The 25,533-nt window shown below is 36.3% G+C and overlaps 3 protein-coding genes across 5 annotated transcripts; 2 read left to right on the top strand and 1 right to left on the bottom strand.

Annotated features, from left to right (window-relative positions):
• The first annotated feature begins 1,128 nt into the window (after window positions 1-1,128).
• On the top strand, window positions 1,129-15,855 carry LOC106084146 (protein naked cuticle). The gene is made up of 4 exons (XM_013247653.2): window positions 1,129-1,249; window positions 13,723-14,256; window positions 14,322-15,578; window positions 15,636-15,855. Exons 1-4 carry the CDS (start codon window positions 1,244-1,246, stop codon window positions 15,846-15,848), a joined length of 2,010 nt encoding a protein of 669 aa, XP_013103107.2. The 5' UTR covers window positions 1,129-1,243; the 3' UTR covers window positions 15,849-15,855.
• Window positions 15,856-19,129: 3,274 nt separating this feature from the next.
• On the top strand, window positions 19,130-20,130 carry LOC106084507 (DNA-directed RNA polymerases I, II, and III subunit RPABC5). Its single transcript, XM_013248237.2, has 2 exons — window positions 19,130-19,347; window positions 19,425-20,130. The coding sequence occupies exons 1-2, from the start codon at window positions 19,253-19,255 to the stop codon at window positions 19,531-19,533; spliced, it is 204 nt and encodes a 67-aa protein (XP_013103691.1). The 5' UTR covers window positions 19,130-19,252; the 3' UTR covers window positions 19,534-20,130.
• LOC106084495 (methionine aminopeptidase 1) lies at window positions 19,581-25,314 on the bottom strand. Of its 3 annotated transcripts, none has more exons than XM_013248215.2 (4): window positions 25,164-25,312; window positions 24,876-25,080; window positions 24,071-24,814; window positions 19,581-19,941 (listed from the first exon to the last, which is right to left on the bottom strand). In XM_013248215.2, exons 2-4 carry the CDS (start codon window positions 25,027-25,029, stop codon window positions 19,709-19,711), a joined length of 1,131 nt encoding a protein of 376 aa, XP_013103669.1. In that variant the 5' UTR covers window positions 25,030-25,080; window positions 25,164-25,312; the 3' UTR covers window positions 19,581-19,708. The 3 variants fall into 3 exon arrangements, with proteins under 3 accessions (XP_013103669.1, XP_013103680.1, XP_059219137.1); XM_013248226.2 differs by having other exon boundaries at window positions 25,225-25,312; XM_059363154.1 differs by having other exon boundaries at window positions 24,876-25,314.
• Between the last annotated feature and the right edge of the window lie 219 nt (window positions 25,315-25,533).

The following is a 25,533-nucleotide window of genomic DNA, read 5'->3' as shown; positions in this document are numbered from 1 at the left end:
GTATTTATTTAAGAAATCGTCATATTCAGTGTTGTATTGTTTGACTTTACAGTGTGGTATAATTCAGTCAACATATGTAAGTCATGAACAAATTTTGAAGAGTGTTGGCTCGATTTACTCTAACAAAATAAAAAGCATAAATAAAAAGACCGGCACACTAAGCATGGTTAAATTAAGTAGTAAGTACAAGTAATTGTCTGCATTTTCTTTTTCTTCAAATCAACTTGATTTTGTCTTTCATTTGCCAATTATAGGCCACTATCACATGAACAATTTGCACAATTTTCTTGTCTACGACCAAGCAGGGGCAGTCCAAGTTTAATTGAAATCGAAATCAAAACGTTTGTTTTCAAAATATTTGTATTGTTTTTTTTTTTTTTTTTGCCACCACTACTTGGGGATGGTTATTTTCAGACCATGTCTTAGCCATTGCTGGCTATTGTACTTGTGCTATTGGACATGAGGCACGTTCGTTTGCATGCCACACACAAAAAAGCGTAGCGAACCGCGTCATTCAAACTCCATGGTTGACCAGCACTTTCATTCACAGCTCTACGTATGGCATACCATCTATGATCGAGGGAACGATCAACCGACTGATGGACGAAATGACTACCTAGCCGAGCTATACGTACTACATGCGAGTTACATCCAAAGAGAGAGTGTCGAAGAGTTTCCAGTGTAGATTTTTATGGCACTGCCGGTTTACAGTGGTTTTCGGTTTTCTTTGGCCGCTTGGAGGTTTTGTTACACTCTGTTGCCAACATTTCAATCAGTTGACTTTGAAATTTCTAACTGAACTGTTGTGCATAGAGCAGCGTGTCGGAAACGGAAAGGAGATAAGCTCCTCGTTCATAAAAGTCGAAAGAAACAAAATTCAAAACAAACGTTTAACCGTTACAAACCTGTGGGATTACTGATACAAACAAACGAACTTTGCAAAAGAAAAAAACAATAAGCTATACTTACATAAATTTAATACAATACCATCCTGTGATTTTTGTCTTTCACATCAAGTGTCATGAAGTTGATTGATGTGATTATCTATTTGATAGCCATTTTAATCTTTCTCTATGTGTTGTTGGATTAGATTGTTGTTTGGTCTTGCAACAATCACACATCAACCGCAACGAGGGGCATAATTTATTTTCAACTATACTACGAATATCCTTCAGCACTTTCATCTCTGCTTAGTGTCTTTCCGAACACATCTTTAAGGATTTTAATTAAACATCTTTACAATATGAAGGTAAGTCAATTTGAGAGTGCGCGTGAACCCATATGAAATCAATTAAAAACCAGCAAGAAAGGTTAAAATTTGGGCGGTGCCGACTGTATAGTAACCTACACCTACCCTATAAGTACAAAGTGGGAGCTATATCCAATTGCAAAATAATTTTGAAGGACCTCGGCGATGTTTTCAAATGGGTTATTAAACAATCCGTATCACATTTCAAGCATATATGTTCAAGCTGTAATACCTACGGTTGACATATGACAACATTATTGCAAATTACTCAAAATCTGACGAACATATAAGTGGGAGCTATATCTAAATCTGAACCGATTTCAAGCAAACTTCTCAGATATTGTAGTAGTCGTCAAGAAAAGCGTTGTGCAAAATTTTGGCAGGATTGGTCAATAAATGCGCTTGCAGTGGCTCTAGAAGTTAAAATCGGGCGATATATACATGTCAGACATATATCTAAATCTGAACCGATTTCCATGAAATTCGCCAGCAATATCGAGAGTCATAAGAAAATCCTTCCTGCCAAATTTCGAGAAAATCGATTAACAAATGGGCACCTTATTGCAATATTTCTCAAAATCGGACGAACATATATTGAATTGCCCAAAAAGTAATTGCGGATTTTTCATATAGTAGGCGTTGACAAATTTTTTCACAGCTTGTGACTCTGTAATTGCATTCTTTCTTCTGTCAGTTATCAGCTGTTACTTTTAGCTTGCTTTAGAAAAAAAGTGTGAAAAAAGTATATTTGATTAAATTTCATTCTAAGTTTTATTAAAAATGCATTTACTTTCTTTTAAAAAATCCGCAATTACTTTTTGGGCAACCCAATATATGGGAGCTATATCTAAATCTGAACCGATTTAGAGCACACTTCTCATATATTATGGTAGTCGTCGAGGAAAGCGTTGTGCAAAATTTTGGCATGATTGGTCATTAAATGGGCTTGATATACATGTGAGAGCTATATATATATTAATAAATATATGTGAGAGCTATATGTATACATGTGAGAGCTATATCTAAATCTGGACCGATTTCCATGAAATCGACAAGAAATGTCGAGAGTCAAGAGAAAATCCCTTTTGCCAAATTTCGGGAAAATCGGTTAACAAATGGTCATTTTATTGCATTATTACTACAAATCGGACGAACATATATATGGCAGCTAAATCCAAATCTGAACTGATTTTTTTTGCAATTTCAATAGGCTTCGTCTCTAGGCCGAAAAACAGGCCTGTAACAAAATTTAAGGCGATCGAATGAAAACTGCGACATTTACTTTGTACACAAATTAACATGGACAGACGGACGGACAGACAGACGGACATAGCTAAAACGAATCAGAAAGAGATTTTGAATCGATCGATATACTTATCAATGGATCTAGCTCTCTTCCTTCCGGGTGTTACAAACAAATGCAATAAGTTATAATATCCTGTACCACAGTAGTGGTGTATAATAATTTTTATATTTATATGTATAATAATTTTTAATAAAAGCGCTGAGGTTAGCATATCCGCCTATGACGCTGAACGCCCGGGTTCGAATCCTGGCGAGACCATCAAAAGAGGTGTCGCACTGATTGAGCTTAAACTTGAATCGGATAATCATCAAAATTTGAGAAGTTGGCCCTGTTTCGTAGCGGAAAGTTCATGGGCAAAATTTTGCATTTCTTATATTTTAAGATTAAATTTAAATTTGAACTCAAGTGTTGTTCGGGCCTTATTTTTGAATTTTCAGATGGTGCTCTCTGTATCAATGTCATCAGTGAAACGTTACATGTGCTAATTTTAACTTCCAAATACTCGTTCATCTATTTGAATAAAATATTGTGTTCAAATATTGAATGTACTGCAGTACTAAAACTTTTTACATCATTTATTAATGCGCTAATTTTACGTGGTTAAATGCTACTTTCGTTTAGGCCTAGTTGAATTACATGGTTGTTCAAAATAACACTTAGTCACAGTTCATGGTATTAAAGTACCATATACAAGCACTCTACAGAAATAATTAAATATAATTCTGTAAATTAGTTGGAAGATAACAATAGGTGTGTTTAAAAAAAGAAAAACTCTGTAATACAATTTCTAACCTGAGCTAAAAATACGTTTTTTTACTGACAAGACACACCGTCCTAAGCTAAATTCCAAAATAAAGATACTCACCGGTATTCACAAAACTTAATGTGGTAGAAATGTGAAATAAACATATTTTAAGGCTTCAATAAGTTTTTTGAATACGGTCGACGATCTTTAAAATTCAGATTTTGCCATAAAAGTTAAGGCACAAAATAAAGGATCTACAAAACTTCTATTTCACAGAAAAAAATATAAAAATCGGATTCAGTCACGAAATTAAATGATCTAATTAATCTTTTGGATTGAAACTGCTTTAATAACGAAAATGATAATATTAATCATGGTTTTTGAAAAAGGGAATTGAAAACATTTTCCAGTTCCTTGAATGACTATTTCAAATATATAGGAGCTGTATCAAGTTATGGACCGATATTGACCTTCCTTATCATGGCTGTTGGAAGTCATACAAAAATACCACGTTTATAATTTCAGCCATTTCATCGGATAGTAAGTGCGCCCTCTAGAGGCCCCTGTTCCTAAATAAAATAATGTTCATGGACAAAAAATTGCATATATCATAACATGGACCGATATGGCCCATTTACACTCCCAACCGACCTCCACTTATACGAAACAATTTCAAGCGCTAGTCCTTCGAAAGTTTGAGTGATTTCGACAGACTGGCGACCGGATATGGCTAAATCAACTTAGAATGTCAAGACGATCATGAATATATATATATATATATGTATGTATAAATATATGTATATATATATATATATATATATATATATATATATATATATATATATATATATATATATATATATATATATATATATATATATATATATATATATATATATATATATATATATATATATATATATATATATATTATATATATATATATATATATATATATATATATATATATATATATATATATATATATGTATATATATATATATATGTTGTTAGGTCTCAGTAATATTTCGATGTGTTAGAAACGGACTGACAAAATTAGTATACACCCATCCTACGGCGGAAGCAATACAATTTATATTCAATCAAAACAAGTAAAAGTTCGTCGTTCGAACCGAATGAAATCATTGATTACTCTGTTAATGTTTGTCAAATCAAAGTATCTTTGTCGTTTCCATTAATGGATGACTTATCCTACGACCCTACATTACCACCAGAACTTTACCTTCGAAGGCTTAGACTGTAAAATTTTATTACAAATAAAAACATACCTAGTGTAAACATAACTTTAATTTTGTTTTCTATGTGCACCACAGATTTGCACTGGTGCATGTGTTGAAAGATAAGGCATCATACTCGTTATGCTACATGCACAATTGAAAACAATTACTGCAAGTTAACAAAATTTAATCAAAATTGTTTACGATTCGGAGAGAGAATGAAATGTATTGGCTCTTTGCAAATATTATACCTTATTATGTTATTACGCCCAGAGAAAAGTTGACAGCAAACGTGATCATTTCAGTACCATACGGTATTGATAGTAAAGTAACACCGGTACAAAAACAACACCGGATGGTTTGGATGAACCATAAAATGACTATTACTGTTTGATACTAGCCTTATTACCGAGCTAGTATTGGTTTTAATATTAATCTGTTATCGATTATAGGACCAGACCGTTATTGGTTTTAGTACCAAACTGATTACTCCACCCCCTAATAAACCAAAAAAATCATTGAAAATAATTTTAACCTAATATTATTTCGATTATTAATGCTAATAATTACAAAAAGTAATGTTACAACGTGACCAACCTCAATGCTTTGTAGTCAGTAAGTGGTTTTCATATGAATACGTCATATGAAGTCAGTAAGTGGTTTTCATACGTTATCGTCCATTGAATACACCACACAATGGACAATGGACGATAGCGTTTTTGATGTAGAAATTCCTTAGAATTTGTAAAATTTACGCACTCAATTTGTATTAAAAGATTTTATTTATTTCTTAAACAAAAATATTTCATAATGTCACAATATTTAAAGTACAAAGCTCAACAACACTTCTGGCGCGATGCAATTGCAAATTTTGCCCATGAACATTCAACTAAGGAACAGGGGCAGACTTCTCACATATCAATGAGTGCAGCTCGATTCAAGTTTTAAGTTTTATGATAAGGGGCCCCATTTTTATAGCCGAGCCCGAACTGCGTGTCGCATTGCGACACCTCTTTGGAGAGAAGTTTTACATGGCATAATACCTCAACAAACCACCGCTGAAAATTTGTTCTGATGGTCTCGCAAGGATTCGAACCCAGGCTTTCAGGGTCATAGGTGGACATGCTAACTTCTGCGCGACAACAAGAATATAAATGTGACTCCGTCAATTTTTAATAGCCTCCTTTGTCTGATATTGAATTGTTACCAAATGGTATTAAAAATCGTTGCCAATGACGCGAACAAAATAATACCAGGCGGTATTGGCAAAGTACCGTAATTTTTCTATCAGTGTACTTATTCGAAGAATAATAGAATAGAAAGTGCTCTTATTTAATATACGAGATCTGATCAAAAAAGAACCGTTATTTTCAAATTTCGTAAGTTATGTATGTTCAATGTTGGTACACATGTCTGTTATACGGGGGCTACCTTTTATATTTCGGGATTGGACAACCCTTGTGTTGCAATCTGTCAACTGACATTTTTGAGGTTATACGTACTCAGAACGTTTTGACATACGAGCGCTATATATAAAAGGTTCATCAAGCCCAAAAAAATGGAATTAAATCGTTGACATTTTCGTGCGCTAACTTTTTACAATTTTCGACGTGAATTAACCCAACAACAGTGCATCGATGAACTTAATTCAATTTTTGTCGATGAAGCTCCATCAAGGACCAGTGTTTATCGATGGTATAGTGAATTCAACCGAGGTCTTAGTTCACTCCAAGACGAATTTCGTGAAGGTCGTCCAAAATCATTTGTTGTTCCAAAACCATTTTGTTTTGTCGATTGGTCGATAGATACGAAAAATACGAAACAACTGCATTTTTGAGCACTCAAAACATCGATTTGATGAGTCATACGCCGTACAGTCCTTACTTGGCAACGAATGACTTCTTTTTATTTCCGTACGTTAAAAAATGAATGAGAGGTCCTCGTTTTTCGACACCTGAAGAAGCGGTTGATGCGTTCAGAATGCATATTTTGGAGATACCTTAATCAGAGTGGCAAAAGTGCTTCGACAATTGATTCAAACGCATGCAAACGTGTATAGTACTAAATGGGGAATATTTTGAAAAACAATAAATCGATTTACAATGATTAATATTTGTTTTTGTGTTCTCTAATCCCAAAATATAAAAGGCAACCCTCGTATATGTTAATAATATTAGCCATTTTAGATTGTCGGTTTGTTTCTGACAGATAAAAAGGTTAGTCGTGTTTTGGTGTGCTCTTCGATTTTTTTACTCTTTCAAAAAATGGAAAGAGTTTCGAGGATTGGAAAAAACGGAAAAATATCTGAAGGATATTTGAGGAGGGAAGATAGTTATGGATGAATAAATAAATACTTTTTGAAAAAAATAAAATAAAATAATGGTTATATTTGATCAGACCTCGTATACCTTGTTTGGTCTCAGATCATTACTTCGAGGAGTTGCAAACGGAGGGACGATGTTAGCATTAACAAGTAAAAACGTGCTAACTTCGACCGGCCCAAATCTTGTATACCCTCCACCATGGATAGCATTTGTCAAGTTCTTTGAATGACTTTTTCAAATAGAAAAACACCAGTCATAGAAAAACACCACCTCAAAAATTTCAGGCAAATCGAGTAATAATTGCGCCCTCCAGAGGCTCAAAAAGTCAAACTGGGAAGCCGTTTTATATGGCAGCTATATCAGGTTATATACCGATTCGGACCATACTTGGAACAGTTATTGGAACTCATACCAAAACGACATATGCAAAATTTCAACCGTATTGAATAAGAAATGCACCCTCTAGAAGCCCAAGAAATCTAATCGGGAGATCGGTTTATATGGCGCGTATATCGGGATATGGACTGATTTAGACCATACCTGACACAGTTGTTGGAAATCGAAATAAAACACTTCATGCAAAATTTCGGCCGAATCGGATAAGAATTGCGCCCTCTAGAAGCCCAAGAAGACCAGACCCAAGATTTATATGGTAGCTATAGCAGGTTGTCAACCGATTTCAACCATACATAGCGCAGTTGTTGAAAGTCATAACGAAGCCCGTCATGCGAAATTTCAGCTAAATCCGATAGGAATTACGCCCTTTAAAGGCTCAAGGAGTCTAATCGGGAGATTGGTTTATATGGTGGCTATATCAGGTTATAGATATAATTTAGACCATACTTGGCACAGTTGTTGGGAGTCATACAAGAACACTTCATGCAAAATTTCAGCCAAATCGATCGCCTTGGGCGATCAAATGTTTCAACCCATTTAAATCTCCCTGGCAGCTTGTGTAAACGTTGTATATACATATGTACGTACCTAATCAATACAGGGACACAATTATTGATGAGAAATAAAAAATCTGACATCTTAGTACCTTCAAATCTGGCCGATAAATTACAGTTGTTCGCGTAAGATCACCTTTCTAAATCTGTCCTGTAAGTGACTTAACCTTCTATTAGTAAATCCTGTATGTCGAGATATATCTTGGAGTAGTAGTTCATGGGGCTGACATAAGGGGGTGAATGTTGGCCATCTCGAGCATTTCAAATTTTGAAGTGCTTGCCAAGTTAGCATTTATAAGCCGATCGTTTATCAATTTTCAAAAGATATAGCAACGAAAATCTAACAAAAAACATATATTCGATATAGACCGATCCGCCGATTAAGGGTCTTAGGCCCATAAAAGCCACATTTATTATCCGATTTTGCTGAAATTTGGAACAGTGTGTTAAGCTAAGCCTCTCGACATACTTCTGCAATATGGCACAGATCGGTTCAAATTTGGATAAAGCTGCCATATAGACCGATTCGCCGATTTAGGATCTTAGGCCCATAAAAGCCACATTTATTATCTGATTTAGCTGAAATTCGGTACAGTGAGTTGTGTTAGGCCTTTAGACATCTTTCTTCAATTTGGTCCAGATCGGTCCAGATTTGGATATAGCTGCCATATAGACCGATTCGCCGATTTAGGGTCTTAGACCCATAAAAGCCACATTTATTATCTGATTTAGCTGAAATTCGGTACAGTGAGTTGTGTTAGGCCCTTCGACATACTTCTTCAATTTGGCTCAGATCGGTCCTAATTTGGATATAGCTGCGATATAGATCGATCTCTAGATTTAAGGGTTTGGTCCCATAAAAGGCGCATTTATTGTCCGATGTCGCCGAAATTTGGGACAGTAAGTTAAGCTAAGCCCCTCGACATATATCTGCAATTTGGCTCAGATCGGTGCAGATTTGTATATAGCTGCCATATATACCGATCTCTCGATTTAAGGTTTTGGGCCCATAAAAGGCACATTTATTGTCCAATTTCGCCGACATTTGAGATAGTGATTTAAGTTAAGCCCCTCGACACATTTCTGCAATGTGGCCTAGATCGATCAAGATTTGCATATAGCTGCCATATAGACCGATCTCTCGATTTAATGTTTTGGGGCCATAAAAGACGCATTTATTGTCCGATTTCGCCGAAATTTGTGACAGTGAGTTGTGTTAGGCCCTTCGACATTATTATTCAATTTGGCTCAGATTGGTCCAGATTTGGATATAGCTGCCAAATATGTCAGATATAGCTGCCGATGTCGCCGAAATTTGGGTCAGTGAGTTGTGTTAGGCTCTTCGATATTCTTCTTCAATTTGGCTAAGATCGGTCTAGATTTGGAGATAGCCGCAATATAGACCGATATCTCGATATAAAGTCTTGGCCTCATAAAAAGCGCATTTATAATCCGATTTCACTGAAATTTGACACAGTGACTTATTTTAGGCTTTTCGACATCCGTGTCGTATATGGTATGATACTAGTATTAAATAATGACTTTAAAATAGGAAAAGAAATCTGAAATTGTCCGAATAATTTTTTTTATTTCATTAAGTTACCATTTTTTTAAATATTTTTCTTTTTGTATGAAATTTTCTCAAGTAAATTCATAGCACCGCGTATAAAGAAATTTGCTTGCAATTAATCAATTCATGTGGCGATTATATAAGCAATAATAATTATGAGTGTGCAGCAACATTGCTGCGTTATTAACATTCAAAATATGTTTTCAAATTATTGCGCTTATAAAGTTTCACTCACTAAATAATCCATAAAGGCGAAGGGCTTTCAATTTGAAAATTTGAACACTTAACGATCACATTGACAGGTTGGCTGTCACGTTTTGATTGACCCTAAGTAATGTATGCACTATTTTCATAGGAAGTGGCTATCAACGACGATTTCGTTTTCCATTTCGTTAGGCTTGTGGTCAGTGAATAAGTCATGGCCACATTTAGTTGGTTTTTAAGTAAAAGTAATTTAGTTTTTTGCAGCATTGAGGGGCAATAATATAAGCGACAGGCAACATGACTTAGCTTATGGCAGCACAGTAACTAATCGTCGATTGGTGAATAGTGACTAGTGACTAGTTTTCTTGTGATTTGTTTTTCTCCTCCAGCAAAACAACATTACAATAGACAGGCGGACAAAATTGGACGGACTTACCGCATGGCATGTTGAAGTCCTAACTACCACTTAACTTGAACGACAAAACAATGCTGGCTGCTACGTGACTTTATTTGTCCATCCACGGTCATAGTCACAACGACTTCTTCCATGGCAATGTTTTGCACCGAGTCTCAGCTAGCTTGCCTCTTTCTAGGAATGTTCGCTTATATTGGGCCTCCTCGAGAGTGTGGTGGTACTTATCGGTATTTATAATTAAGAAATTTATTGATTTAATTGTACATTGGTGCATTGTTTTGTGCGTTTATGTGTTAAGTTTGAAAATTTGTATCAAAAATATTTTATTTAAGTTGTTGTCTTTGTTTTACTGTTTGCTTTAGAAAGTCTATGCATATGTGTATCAAGCGGTTTAGCAAGTCGGATTTTTATTTTTTGTGGTTTTCACAGAAAATCTTATTTTTGAAAGTTGGTCAGTAAAACGGTAGCACTTGTCATTAAATGGAGCGAAACTTATCTTCAATTCTGCCAGTAGATCCCATTTATTGATGTGTTCATGGGAAATACATGCATGTAGGCGTCGAGTTAAGATTAGCCCAAGAAAGTGTAAAATTTACAAATACAGAACAAAGCAACACAGAAGGGGTCAAATATGGTATGAATTTTGGAAACTAGCTAAATTGCACATTGCATTTGTTGCCAATGCAAATTTTGCCCATGAACATACCATTAAGGAACAGGGGCAAACTTCTCACATATCAATGTGTGCAGTCCGATTCAAGTTTTAAGCTCATTCATAAGGGGCCTCCTTTTTATAGCCGAATCCGAAGGGCGTGCCGCAGTGCGACACCTCTTTGGAGAGAAGTTTTTCATGGCATAGTAGCTCACAAATGTTGCCAGCATTAGGAGGGGAAAACCACCGCTGAAAATTTTTTCTGATGGTCTCGCCAGGATTCGAACCCAGGCGTTCAGCGTCATAGGCGGACATGCTAACCTCTGCGCTACGGTGGCATTTATTACACTTCGAAATATTGTCACAAGTCTTTATAAAGTTTTAATACTTGTACTTGCTAGCATACCCCCGGTCCGCTTAGCTACCCTTTGGTTGCATGGACTGCAAATTGTCAAAGTTTACAAATTTCAAATGCCATGTTTTGAAAACTAATTATTGTAGTTTCACTACATACATAAATTTTGCGTACATAAATCCATAAATAACAAAAAATTCTTGTTGTTGTTGTTGTTGTAGTAGCAGTGTGTGGAACACTGAGGCGGCAGCCCTTGCCGATGAAGGAATTCATCGTGTCAATCCGGTACATACAACCGGCTGCCATGGGATTGGAAAAAAAATTCTTGTAGTCGACTAATGTACATAGTCAAGGTGTAACTGCATCCCAATTCTAAAGCTTTAGCTCAATTCCTAAAGAGGGAACAATTTTGAACTTTTTAGTACCTTAGTGTACGAATTTCAGAAATATTTTGCCACTCAATTCTAACTGTCTGTAACTATATTCCCAATTTTATTGTCCGATATGAACTGTCAAGGTGTGGCAGTATCCATAGTTTCAGACCTCCATCTCAATCCATAAAGAAAGTACGATTTTGTAAGTTGTAGAACCAAAATGTACGAATTTCAAAAAAAAAAATCCACTTGTCCACCTGTATCCCAAATTTCAAAACTTAAGTTCAAATTGCAAAGAAAGTACCTTTTTGAAGGTTTAATAGCAAAATGTACGAATTGCAAAAAAAAAACTTCTGGTCGCCCGATTTATACTATCAAGGCATTCCTGTATAAAAAATTTCAGAGCTCTAGCTCAATACATAAAGAAAGTACCATTATGAACGTTTTGGTACCTAAATGTACGAAATTCAAAAAAATCTTCTAGTCGTGTACGATCTTCTATTCTTTGTTCGAATTTCAAAAAAATCCGGTTTTCCACCTGTATTCCAAAATTCAGAACTTAAGCTCAAATTGCAAAAAAAGTACTTTTTTCGGTTTTTACGGTAATGGCAAAAAAAAAACTAATCGCCCGATTTATACTATCACGGTGTTCCTGTATCAAAAATTTCAGAGCTCTAGCTCAATACATAAAGAAAGTACCATTATGAACGTTTTGGTACCTAAATGTAGGAATTCCAAAAAAATCTTCTAGTCGTATACGAATTGTGTATCAATTTTTCCTAGTTGCACCTACATGCTAAATTTCAGACTCTAGCTTCATCAGGTAAGAAATTACGAAATGCTACCAAATTTGGTACCAAAATCTACGAATTGTAAAAAGATCATAGTCACCCATCATATTTTTCCTAGTTGTAACTACACGCCAATTGTTAGACCTCTAGCTCCATCTGTAAAGAAAGTACCAAATGGTACCAATTTTGGTACCAAAATGTTCGAATTGTGAAAATAATCATTTTGTCGCCCATCATATAATTCTAGCTTAATCTGCACAGAAAGTACCAAATGATTCCAACTGTGGTACCTAAATGTACGAATTGTAAAAAGATCATAGTCACCAATCATATTTTTCCTAGATGTAATTACACGCCAATTTCTAGACCTTTAGCTCCATCTGTAAAGAAAGTACCAAATGGTACCAACTACTACAATATATTATTCATCCGATATGGCCTTTAAAGGCTGTAGAAGCCACAATTTTAGTCCGATTTTTACAAAATTTGGCATGGGGTGTTTTATTCAATGTCCTCATATGTGTAAAAAATTGCGCCAAAATCGGCCCAGGTTTATATATAGCTCCCATATATAACTTTCATCCGATATGGAATTGTATGGCTATAGCACAACCATTTTGGTCGGACCTTTACAAAATTTTGCTCGAAGTATTTCCTTTGAAGATTCAATACGACCGCAAAATTTCATTAAAATCATTCACCCATATATATATATATATTTTATCCGATATGGAGTTTTAAGGCTGCACCAGCCAAAAATTTTGGCCCGATCTTTACCAAATTTTTGCACGGGGTGCATTATTTGACGTCTTCATATGTGTGCAGAATTTCATAAAAATCGGTTCAGATTTAGATGTGCCTCCCATATATATCTTTTATCCGATTTGGACTTTTGGCCCGATTTCTAAAAAATTTTGAGGGAGTGTTTTATTTAAAATCCTAATGCGAGTGCAAAACTTCATATAAATCGGTCTAGTTTTTTATTGAAATTCGAAATCACTCTGTCCGATACCGATACCAGTCAAAAATATGTTCAAATAAGGGGGTTGATGTCCCAAAATTAAAAAAAAGCAACACATTTCTGCAGTATTAATCCCTTACTTATTCTCGCGTAATCCGCATCCGGATTTAAGGCTCTCGTCAGCTGACTTTATAAAAGGAAAACAGATGATCGAGCCATTTAATCCGGATTTACAGAGCAGTGTAAAGAGGTTTTTACAAACATCTTTCGCTCTAAGCTGTTCGAAATAAAAGAACCGACCCTGAAAATGTATTTTGTTGTGTTATGCTATCCACGTAAATATATACAATGTCCGAAAATGTATGATATCCAAATTTGCTATTGTTTCAATTATTGACGTCATTTAAACCAAACACCAGGTTTTGATTTTTGAATCGAAATTTTAATCACTGACATTTTAAATATACATATGCAACGCTGTCATCCTCTTTATGCAAATATACAATGAATAAATGTTACTTTAATATTTGTTGCTCCTCATTGAAATTAAATAAGCGAATATTTTGCCTTTCTTCCATTTCTTTACAGCCTCTCTATTTGACCTTTTTGTTTTTAACCCTATTGTCCTTTGCACTGGGCGAACCTCAAGTCGGAAAACATTCGCCCTACTTCTACAGTCATCCCTTAAAGAGTGGCAAACAAACATCTTTTGGCCGATCTCCGAGTAACAAACAGAAAACTTTGGTTGTACAAATTCGAAGTGATGAACCTGGACAATTGATAGTAAAGGGGCGCCCGAATGTAGCCCACACTCATGCCCATCAAACGCATGGACACCATGGTCATGCGTTAGCACACTCACATAGTCATGTGCATCATCACATCAATGCTGCTGCTTCCACTAGTCATCACCACCGAGCTCATCCAAGACCCATAAAACTGACAGGTCCTACACATTATTTGAAAAATCCCAACTTACTGCGAAAACCTCTAAAGTTTAAGCTGACTGGCAGCTCCAAATTGAAGCCAGTGAGCGTACATAAACCAGCTTCCAGTTATGATGTGCCCTTCAAATACGAAAAGCCAGCGGTATACCAAAGTTCAGATATACTCCATTTGCCTGTGAGTTTAGTTATAAATTTTAAAATTTAAACCGAATATTGAAATTGTTCCTGTTTTTACTTTAGTTGGAAACTCATTCAAACTTTATATCGGATCATTTCGCTCCCATACACACTATCCCTGCTCCCAATTTGTCTTTGCAAGATAATCACCTGCATGCAGATGAGGTCTACTTACCAAAATCTCCCTCAGCCTCACCGAAGCCGCAGGTGTATCACCAAAACAAAAACAACTACAAAGTAATAGAGGATAACACTAATGACCAGACAATTGTGGATCCCTTCTCAGGTTCACAGAAACTATATGCCCCCGATCCGGATCCATCTTTGCCCGCAGCTCAAGTTCGCCCTGCCGTTGAACCCTTTAATACGCCCAGCAATGGCAAGCCCTTACCGGCTGACATACAAAGCAATCATTTACCGGTTGCCCAGCCTTTGGTACAAATTGTGGGTGCCCAGGCGTCCAAACAAATTGTACCGGAAATTTATCCCATACAATTCACCCAGCCCTTTATAGCTGCCAATGTAGCTGCAGTGCCGGCGGCGCCCATACCCATATACAATCCCACATATTTGGTTACGCAATCAAATAATCTCTACACCCAGCATCAACAACAATTATTTAAGCCAGCCGTAGCTGCAGCACCTGGTCCCATTGTGGAAGCCGGCTACATAAATGCCGATTTGACACAGGAAGTTGCCAGCAATGGTCAAATTTTGCAGGCTGCTAAGGATCCTCATAATAATATTCACCCTGTTTTGGATGTGGCTCCCCACTTTGCCGCCTTAATTGCTGCACCAGCTCTGGATGAGGAGCATCAGTCACTGGAAACGGCGCCTTTTCATTTGCCCAATGTAGCGAATCCACCTTCGGCCATTACGCAGACTACAGAGGCTGGTTTTGTGGTATCGAATTACTACGGAAATGAACATCAGGATTCCACGCAACTACTACAAGCTTATGCCGAGGAGGAAGAAGCGGAAGCGCAGAGGCTACAATACCAAGAGCTACAGCAACAGCAGCAAATACAAAATCAGCAATTGCAACAGCAACAACAACAATTGCATCAACAGCAGCAAATTCAACAGCAACAACAGTTACAACATCAACAACAATTACAACAGCAACAACACTTACAACAACAGCAGTTGCAACAACATCAACAATTGCAACATCCACAATTTCTACATCATGCTCCTTCGGCCCAACCTTTACAACAACTGGATCCAGCAGCTTCAGCCTTTGAGGAACATCAGCGTTTAGTGAAACAACAATTAGGTGCAGACACCCCTCTACGTATCTTTGTTCCCGACGATGAGGAGGTAAGGAATTGGTGTAAAGTCCCCATAGTATGTTTTAACCCGTTTCTCTTTCCTCAGGCTCGTTTACAGAAACGTTCCGATGATGTTACCAAGGGCTCTCTCGAATACGTTGACAACGTGGAAGAGGAATCAATACAAGATGATATGCACGAAATGTCATCATCAGCAGAGACCTTCATGGAAGATGAAATGCCAGAGGCACATGAGAAAAAGGATCACCAAGAAGATCACCAACGACAGCATAGTATGAGATCAAATGAGGAGCAATAGCGAACCAAACAATAACAGACTTTCAATCTTTAAACCAAATTTTTAACGATATTTTCGAATTTAACTTTTAAGGATATTTTTACTGTAATTAAAAACTTATTTATTTATTTTATTTAAATATTTTTTTAATATTTTTTTAAATTCAACGACTGTCGGTCGTTTTTACATAATGGGATATTTTAGGAAAAAAATTGTTTGTCCACAGTTTGCGGATAGTGGAATGCTCCATACGGAGTAGCTACAACGGCAGTAGCGGACAATCAGCGGCGATCGGTCCGTTGGACCGGTACGAGCTTACTCACCTGCAGGAGCATGACGAGGATGGCCATCTCCAAATGAAAATGTCGCTACAACAACAACAGAAGAGCAAGGATGAAAGTTAAAAAGTTATATCTCTGGATATCCAAAATGCTTAACAAATCCGACTGATAATAGGACATCGGTTACACAAATCACTCACACAAGAGAATGTATATTTATAGGCTCTATCACACTACATGACATTTCACTTTTTATAGATCTTTGTAAATAGTTTGTGTTTTATTATTTATTAATTTCGAAGGTATGGGTTTGGTTTAAATTGTAACAGCGTATATGAATTAGAGTACGACCCACACACTCACATTTGCGTGTAAACATGTACGTAGGCAGCTGATAAATTGGTTGGTGCCATATTAATTTTTACATGTAAATGGCATCATTTTGTCCAAAGAAACCCAAAACAATCAAATGTGGTAACCTTGTCAAACCACCGAAAGAACGTTTTAAGAATTTTTTCCCCAAAAAAAAACGTAGGGGCAGCCTTTACTTAGGAAAAAATATTCACAAAAGTATGATGTTATCATTGAGATTTTCTAGTGCTTCAAAAAAGTAACAGTGAAAACATGTGTTTTCACCGGTGAAAAACAAACACAGTACCAGCCATTAAGCAAGTTATTCTGTTCAGCTTTTCGCGCGGAATGCTGTCAAACTCCATTTAATAAACACGACGGCGAAGTGTTGGAGAAAAATAGAGGTAAAAATAGAAGTCTACTTATCTGACGTTTTCTTTAGTTCCTTCGTGAGAGTCAACTCAAGAGAGAAAAAAAGAAATGAGTGAACATAAGACTAAAAAATGGACAATTAAATTAACAAAAAAGCTAACAACAAAGTTAAAACGTATTTTGTAAAAATAATTTTATATTTAAAAGCAAAAAAAAATGACCGCAATCGATTGCGAACGTCATTGCTCATTCAAAACGCCTTTAAGCTGAGTGTGCACCTCCAACGAAATTTTCGGTTGCAGTCAAGACATTTACAGCACATATTTGTGCAAATTTCCACAAATTTTTACTGGAAGACGTTCGAGTACTTTTTTTGCCAGCAGAAGAGAGCGCGAAAGAGAGCAAATTTTGAAAGTTCGAAAATCGAGAACGTGCAAATTTCTACTGGGATTTTTTTTGCCAGCAAAAATTGCAACTTTAAACAAATGTTTTGTAAAGGTCAACTATTTTTTGAAAAACAGCCATTACATGAAAATACAAAAGCTAACGCCAAAATGGATTAAAAAGGCAGAAGTAAGTAAAAAATATAATTGTGTTTGGTAATTATTAAATTTGTTTCATTTTTTTACTTTAAATGAAGATTCATGGTAGCAGCTAGTGTTCAGAAACAAATTAAGTTGTAATTTTACCACAAGTTGGTTGTTCTACATTAAGGCTTGTACTACGTTCTTTTTTACGGAAAATTTTTCGAAAGTCGTTCTTTGAGTGGTTTGACAAGGTTGATTTTTTAAGGTTTCTTGGCATAAATGTTGCTTGTCATTTACATATAAAAAATATGGCATCAAACAATTTATCAGCTGCTTACATTGTATTCTTCCAGACACCAAGAAAAGAGAAATGACCAGTTTCTTAAGTGTTTTGATGGAATCATCCTCATCAGAGAGCTATGATGAAACCAACGCCGTTCCTTTGAATTTGTTAAGGAGGGAAGAGGCTGCCATGGTATTTAGTGGGTCTAGCTGTACAGTTAAAAGTTACGGGGTTGGAAAATGAAAGCAAAAAACAATCTGTCCATGTGAACAGATAAAGATTTCTTCAATGATAACACAGTGTCGGCGAATGGAAATTGGAACGGGAGGATCGGAAGGAGTAGTCCCTAATGCGTCTAGACTACTAATGAAAGACGACAGATCTGCCTGTACGACTTCCCCTTGATCGTGTCCTTTCAAGATTTCACTAGCGGGATTACAATGGCCATCTTCCAAATATCAAATACCGTTCAGACAGGTTGAGGACAGTTGTAAGGTACTCGACTGCAGGCAGATCCACATTCTTCAGCATCTTTGTAGAGATTCCGTCTGGGACCAGCGCCTTGCGCGACTTGGCCCTACGGATGACATTCGTAGCATCGTGCACTGTAAACTGTGATGGCTGTCCAGCGACACGGACATTTCGAATGGATCCCCTTCTAGCCTTTTCGCTCTCGGGCCAATAAATTGACGTTGATCTATGGAAAATACCTCACAAGTATCGCCATCACTTTTTATTTAAAAGCAATTGTTTTCCTAAGCAAGCAAATAAAAAAAACCCAACCAAAATAAAAATCAGCTGTTGCTCTGGAAATTTTTACTGGAAGTCGTTTGCGTACTTTTGCTTGCAAATTTTTTAAAGAGAGTAAAATGGTTCTTACTCTCCTGCAAATTTTTACTGGAAAAGTACGCAAACAGACCTGACACACATCCGAAATAATCAGTTATCAACAAAACAAGTCATTTGAATTTTAAATAAATGTTTCTCGTAGTTCATAAATGTGATTTTATTAAAATCCTAAGCACTTTTGCCATTTCAGAAGGTTTAATCACTAAATATATACACTGCGTGTTTCCTCTTTTAGCTTTGTCATTCAGATTGAATGATCATGCCATATGAATAGAATTCTTCATCTTCCTTCTTCATCTTTTAGCTTTGTTATTCAGATTGAATGACGATACCATATGAATAGAATTTTTCTCTATACAAACTGAGCGGTAATATTCGCATAATGGGTAAGTAAAACACTCCTTTGGATGAAATTTAACTTTTATAAACATTATTCTCATATCAGTGTTTTCTCTAAAAATTAAGTCAGAAATATAACTAAATTAAGTTTTCTTTAAATATACCATAAAAATTGTAAAATTCTTAGCAATAAAAATTATACGAACTACGATTCATACATAGTATATATGTATACTATGTATGATAGTCGAATCGATTATTCGACTATTTAACCAGTGAAAGTCGACTTCGACTTTTTTACACAAAAAAATCGATTAGTAGTAGAGAAGACTTTGGGATCCCTAAAATAAACACGCTACGCTTCGTGTACTGTTTTTATACTATTAATACTATTTATCCTAATACTACTAGTTTCTCAGCAATATGATTATCCCAATTCGGTGTTTTACCTGTGGCAAAGTTATTGGCAATAAATGGGAATCGTACCTTGGTCTGCTACAAGCCGAATACACTGAAGGGTAGGTAAATGCATGCTGGCCGAATATACCCATACCTTGATGGACAGACAAATTTAATCATGATGTCGTCTTTTTAGTGATGCATTGGATGCTTTGGGTCTAAAACGTTACTGCTGTCGGCGTATGCTGTTGGGTCATGTGGATTTGATTGAGAAACTTCTCAATTATGCTCCTCTTGAGAAGTAGCTCTTTATCCGTATCATTTAGAATAATAAATTTTTAGTATAGAATGGTAAAATAAAAAAAAAATATATATTTTTTTTTAATTTGAGTAAAAACCATAATCGCTTTAATTACAAAAAAACTGATGTAAAAATTACAAAACGAAAAAGTATTTAGTTGACTTGTAACAATATTACTACTACAGTTTATCCATAAACCAAGGCTGCCCGTTTTTCTCACGGCGTTTGGTCAGAATATCACAACCAGTGTCTGTAACCAAAAGCGTCTGCTCAAACTGGGCCGAATACAAGCCATCACCAGTAACAGCAGTCCAGTCATCGGGCCATTGCGACACCGTACTCAAGCCTTCCGATATCATGGGCTCAATAGTGAATGTATGGCCAGCTTTCATAACTCCAACAGCAGAATTTTCTACAAATACAACATGAAATTAAAGAATGTTTCGTAAATTTGATTTGTAGTGTAAAATAAGGTTAATTTTTTGAGTTTCAAAGTCCTTTGTATATGGTTTATTATTCTATACCAAAAATAACTTAAGATGTTCTGTTTTCTTTGCAAAACGTTGTGCATTACAATAAATCATGTCACTTTTGAAATGAAGCGATTTTGGCGACAATAGCGGTCCGAGTAAATGCAAATTGATAAAATAAAACAATATGGCAGCAACGAAGTCGCTCACCCCTATTCCGGTTGTCGAAGACGTAGTCGAATTTCGACATATTTCGGTATTTTTATAACGCCTAGTTTCAAAATGAGCCTTCTTCAAATCGTGCACTGGCGTAAGGAATTAACATGGACGGTGACGACGTACTCATTTCTTTGAAATTAAATAAAAGATGATTTAATTAAATTTTACACATACATATAAAAAATAGATAATTAATAAGCTTAAGGAGTTCATTCGGAAGATTTATGGAAACTATATCCATATAGAAGGCCACCGTAGCTCAGAGGTTAGTATGTCCACCTATGACACTGCACGCCTAGGTTCGAATCCTGACGAGACCATCAGAAAAATTTTCAGCGGTGGTTTTCCCCCTCCTAATGCTGGCAACATTTGTGAGGTACTATGCCATGTAAAACTTCTCTCCAAAGAGGTATCGCATTGCGGCACGCCGTTCGGACTCGGCTATAAACAGGAGGCCCCTTACCATTGAGCTTAAACTTGGATCGGACTGCACTCATTGATATGTGTGAAGTTTGCACCTGTTCCTTAGTGGAATGTTCATGGGCAAAATTAGCATTTGCATATCCAAATATGATTCGATTTGGACCGTATTTAGCATGATTCTACATTCATGGTTCCAATACAAGCCATAAAAAATTTTCCTTTTATATCTGTACATCGGGATATCGCTCTATAAGGCGGCTACATCAATGTACGTACATATATTTCTAAAGAGCCAAACTGTGAACTTTAACTGCCTATGGGTAAGCATAATCTGAACCAATTTTCAACTCGATAGCTTCATATTTAAAAACTGTAGAAGTATTGCAACCGACAGGCATACGGACTTCGCAAAATCTTCTTAGATTCTTTAGACAATCAAGAAAGTTTTTACTTTATAGTATCGACGGTAATGTTGTAGCCACATTTTTGCATATGGCAGTAGAGATCCTAGTCAAGCATCTATTGCTCATTTCGGTCCGTATGACCGATCGCAAAGGGAACATTATGACGTCAATATAGAGAATCAATATTTAAGTCGCTCACTGAGACTGTACTCAATATCATTGATTGTTCGTGACTGCAATTGCAGCTATCCGCGACTGCAATTGCATCTATCCGCGACCTATGGTCGCGCCCGACAGCCTTTAGATGAGATTCTCAAAATAACGTTAAACACCACACAGATCTGAGCTAAAAGCTCTAAGCTATGTGGTGTTAAGTTCTGATGATGATGAATTCTTTCCAATGTTGCATTATTTATTCATCCTAATCACCACAACAAGTAAGAGCGTGCTAAGTTCTCTTTTTTGGCAAACAATAAATATTGAACAAGAACTGTTATGCTATATCAAGTTATAATCCGATTCGGACCATAAATTAAATTTAATGCTGAACATAAATAAAATAAATAAAAAAAAATAAATAAAAATTAATGCTGAACATTGTAGAAGTCATTGTGTAATATTTCAGTTCATTCGGATAAGAATTTCGCCTTGTAGGGGCTCAAGAAGCAAAATCGGCAGATCGGTTTATATGGGAGCTGTATCAAGCTATTGATCGATTCAGACCATATTAGACACGTATGTTGATGGTCATGAGAAAAGCCGTTGTATAAAATTTCTTCCAAATCGGATTCAAGATCCCAGATCTTTTAATATGACAGCTATATCAGGTTATGTACCGATTTGCGGCATACTTAGCACAATTATTGATAGTCATAACAAAACACCTCGTGCAAAATTTCAGCCGAATCGGATGAGAATTGCGTGTTCTATGGGCTCAAGAAGTCAAGATCCAAGATCGGTTTATATGGCAGATATATATACCAGATTATGAACCGATATGAATCATACTTAACACAGTTGTTGGAAGTGATAACAAAACACCACGTTCAAAATTTCAGCCAAATCGGACGTGTATTGCGCCCTTTAAATGCTCAAGAAATCAAGACCCAAGATCGGTTTAATTAAGCTATATCGAAACATGGACCGATTTGGTCCATTTACAATCCCAACCGAGCTACACTAATAAAAAATATTTGTGCAAAATTTCAAGCGGCTAGCTGTACTCCTTCGAAAGTTAAGGTGCTTTCGACAGACAGACGGACGGACATGGCTAGATCGACTTAAAATGACAAGACGATCAATAATATATATACTTTATAGGATCGTAGATGCATATTTCGAGGTGTTATAAACAGAATGACGAAATTAGTATACCCCCTCCTATGGTGGAGGGTATACTGAAAACAAACCAAACTGAACCGTTGACTGAATTCTTTTTATTTTAACAAAATGTTTTGTTTTCTCGGTTATCCCGTTGGCACTAAGTGCTTTCGCACATTATTTGTAACAGGAGAGAACTTAAGTGTTTGGTTGTTGAAAAGTTCTAAATTTTTACAATTTTTTTTTTTTTTTTGCTAACAACAGATTGCAACCTTGAGAATATTTTTATGAAAAACAGCAGTTTTATTTCGTTTTATTAAAACTAATAACAAACGAGATTAAAGGTTCTTACTGTCCAGCAAATTTTTACTGTAAAACCAGTAAGGTAAGCAAAAGTCGGGCGGGGTCGACTTATTATACCCTACAACACCGAGAATACGTACTGCTTCCAATACATGGAACCTATGTTGAAATATAGTCAGACTTTTATTTTGCATAATATTATTATTGAAATATTGAATAGAACCACAGCCTTAAAAGGCCATATCGGATGAAAGATATATATGGGAGCTATATGTAAATTTGAACCAATTTTATTGAAATTTTGCACCCATATGAGGATGTCACATAAGACCCCTTACGCAAAGATTGGACAAAAATAGTGTCTTCTACAGCCTTAAAAACCCATATCGGATGAAAGATATATGTGGGAGCTATATCTAAATTTGAACCGATTTTATTGAAATTTTGCACACATTTGAGGACGTCACATAAGACTCCTCACGCAAAATTTTGTAAAAATCGGATTACTATATCTAAATCTGTTTCCATTTTGACGAAATTTTGCACACATATGAGGACGTCAAATAAAGCACTTCAGGCTATTTTTTGTAAAGATTGGACAAAAATTGTGGCTTCTACAGCCTTAAAAGACCATGTCGGATGAAAGATATATATGAGGGCTATATCTAAATCTGAATCGATTTTTTTCAAAATCAATAGCGATCCGTGGGCCAAAAAAATGACTTGTGCGAAGTTTTGTGCCGATCGGACAATAAATGCGACCTGTACCTTGATCACAAGAAAACATACATGGACAGACAGACGGACATAGCTTAATCGAATCAGGAAGTGATTCTAAGCCGATCGGTATACTTATCGATGGGTCTAGCTCTTCTTCTTCTTAGCATTGCAAACAAATGCACAAATCTATAATAACCTGTACCACAGTGATGGTGTAGGGTATAATAAGGCGAAAGCAGCTACTGCCCATTTACAAACATTTGAATAACAGGAAGTATGAAATTCGCCTTTGACTACGACTGCTGTCGATTTTCACCTTCGACAACCAGAATAAGAGTGATTATTCTATTAACCAGTTAGTATTTTTATAGACATTTTTCTTTGGACATACTAGTCCAATTTGCCGTTTTCGTTATTTTACTTTTAAGCGTGACATACAAAAAATTCTGCATAGCAATAATAGTATAGCATCATAAGCCGAACATACATAAAAACCGTTTTTTTGCTATATTTTATGTAAATATCTGTAGCCATGATATATTGCCATTTCACCACTAATATTTGAAATACTTTGTTTGATTTTCGCATGGAGCATTACTTTCCTGTTGAACAGATTGTATACGAGCACAAATTGGTTTAACCCCAATTGTTGTTGTTTTTACATGTGTACTAATATACTTACTTGCATAATGAGGCACATTTGGGGCAGTGTGGAAGAGTCTATGTATACCATGGCCGCAATAGCTCTTAACCACACTAAAACCATGTGGGGATACATATCTCTGGATGACATTTCCAATTTCGCGATATTTAACACCAGGTCTCACCAATTCAATTGCTTTGCTTAACGCCTCATAAGTTACACGCACCAATTTCTTATGCTTTTCGGCAACATTACCCACAAAGAATGTTTCATTCAAATCCCCATGGAAGCCATGGTGATAGACGGTCACATCAATATTGCAAAGATCACCATCTTGCAAAGGTCTGAGATCGGGTATGCCATGACATATAACCTCATTCACCGAAGTGCAACAGGACTTGGGAAAGTTGTAATAATTCAAAGGAGAAGGATAGCAATCCCTTTCAATGGCTGCCTCGTGGACCAAACGATCCAATTCATCGGTGGTTACACCCACCTCAACTGCTTGAGCAGCAGCATCTAAGCATTCACGACCCAAACGGCCGGCTACACGCATTGCTTCGATTTCATCATCATCCAAAACTTTAATAGAAGAATTGCCGCGCATGGCCTCCTCGGATGCGGCTCTACCGTCGGGATGATCGGCGTAATCGGGGCGCTCAATATGTTCGGGTACATGTCGTTTGGGTGTTTTTTCGGCTGGCCTCAGTTTGCCGGTAAACCGGTAATTTGGCCAAGGATTGAAGCCACCTTCCACTGGGCATTTAGGTTTAGCAGCACCTTCTGCAAAATTTGTATAATGAAATAAAGGATTTTTATTTTCCCACCCCACACACGAACATACCTGCCAAAGCATGTATCATTTTGTGCTCTTTCCAAAACCCTTTGAAGCATGGCTGCGAACAAAAGTACGAACCAGGAATACCCATTTTCAGGCACGTTGGACACTGCAAGGTAGCATCTTTACCACAGTTTGGTGTCTCACATTTCTGGACCATTTTGATTGATTTTATTTAGTGTTGGACTTCTGTTGTCGATGGTAGGTTAAACTATATGAGAAGAATGCTCTTTAATTCGCACTAAAATTTGAGAAAATCTAAAAATAGTAATAGAACACTGTGCCGATCATAACTAATGGCAGCGGCGGCAACTTGATTTCAGTTACAACTGGAAGACTGCAGCATTTGCAATACCAATTGATGTTTGTTTACTACGACGAAGTAAAGTTAATAAACAGATAACGGCATGTGTTTTTTGTTAATTGTTAAATAATTAATCAATTATTTTACAGACTAATCGATGAATCGACTATTAGAACTTTGAGAAGTGTCCAATATCATACAGCACAAAATCGAATAATCGATACGACAAAAAGTCGAGTAATCGATTATTAAGTCAAGTCATTGATTTATTGAGCCATCCCCAATTAATGGGGAGTTTACATGACAAAGACGGTATGCACCTGAAACGAAATTTTCGCTGCCAAAAAGCTGGATTTACAT

Source organism: Stomoxys calcitrans, chromosome 2, assembly GCF_963082655.1.
Source record: "Stomoxys calcitrans chromosome 2, idStoCalc2.1, whole genome shotgun sequence".
NCBI classification, from domain to species: domain Eukaryota; kingdom Metazoa; phylum Arthropoda; class Insecta; order Diptera; family Muscidae; genus Stomoxys; species Stomoxys calcitrans.
Note: the sequence above shows the minus strand (reverse complement) of the source record. Positions and strands in the feature narration are given on the sequence as shown.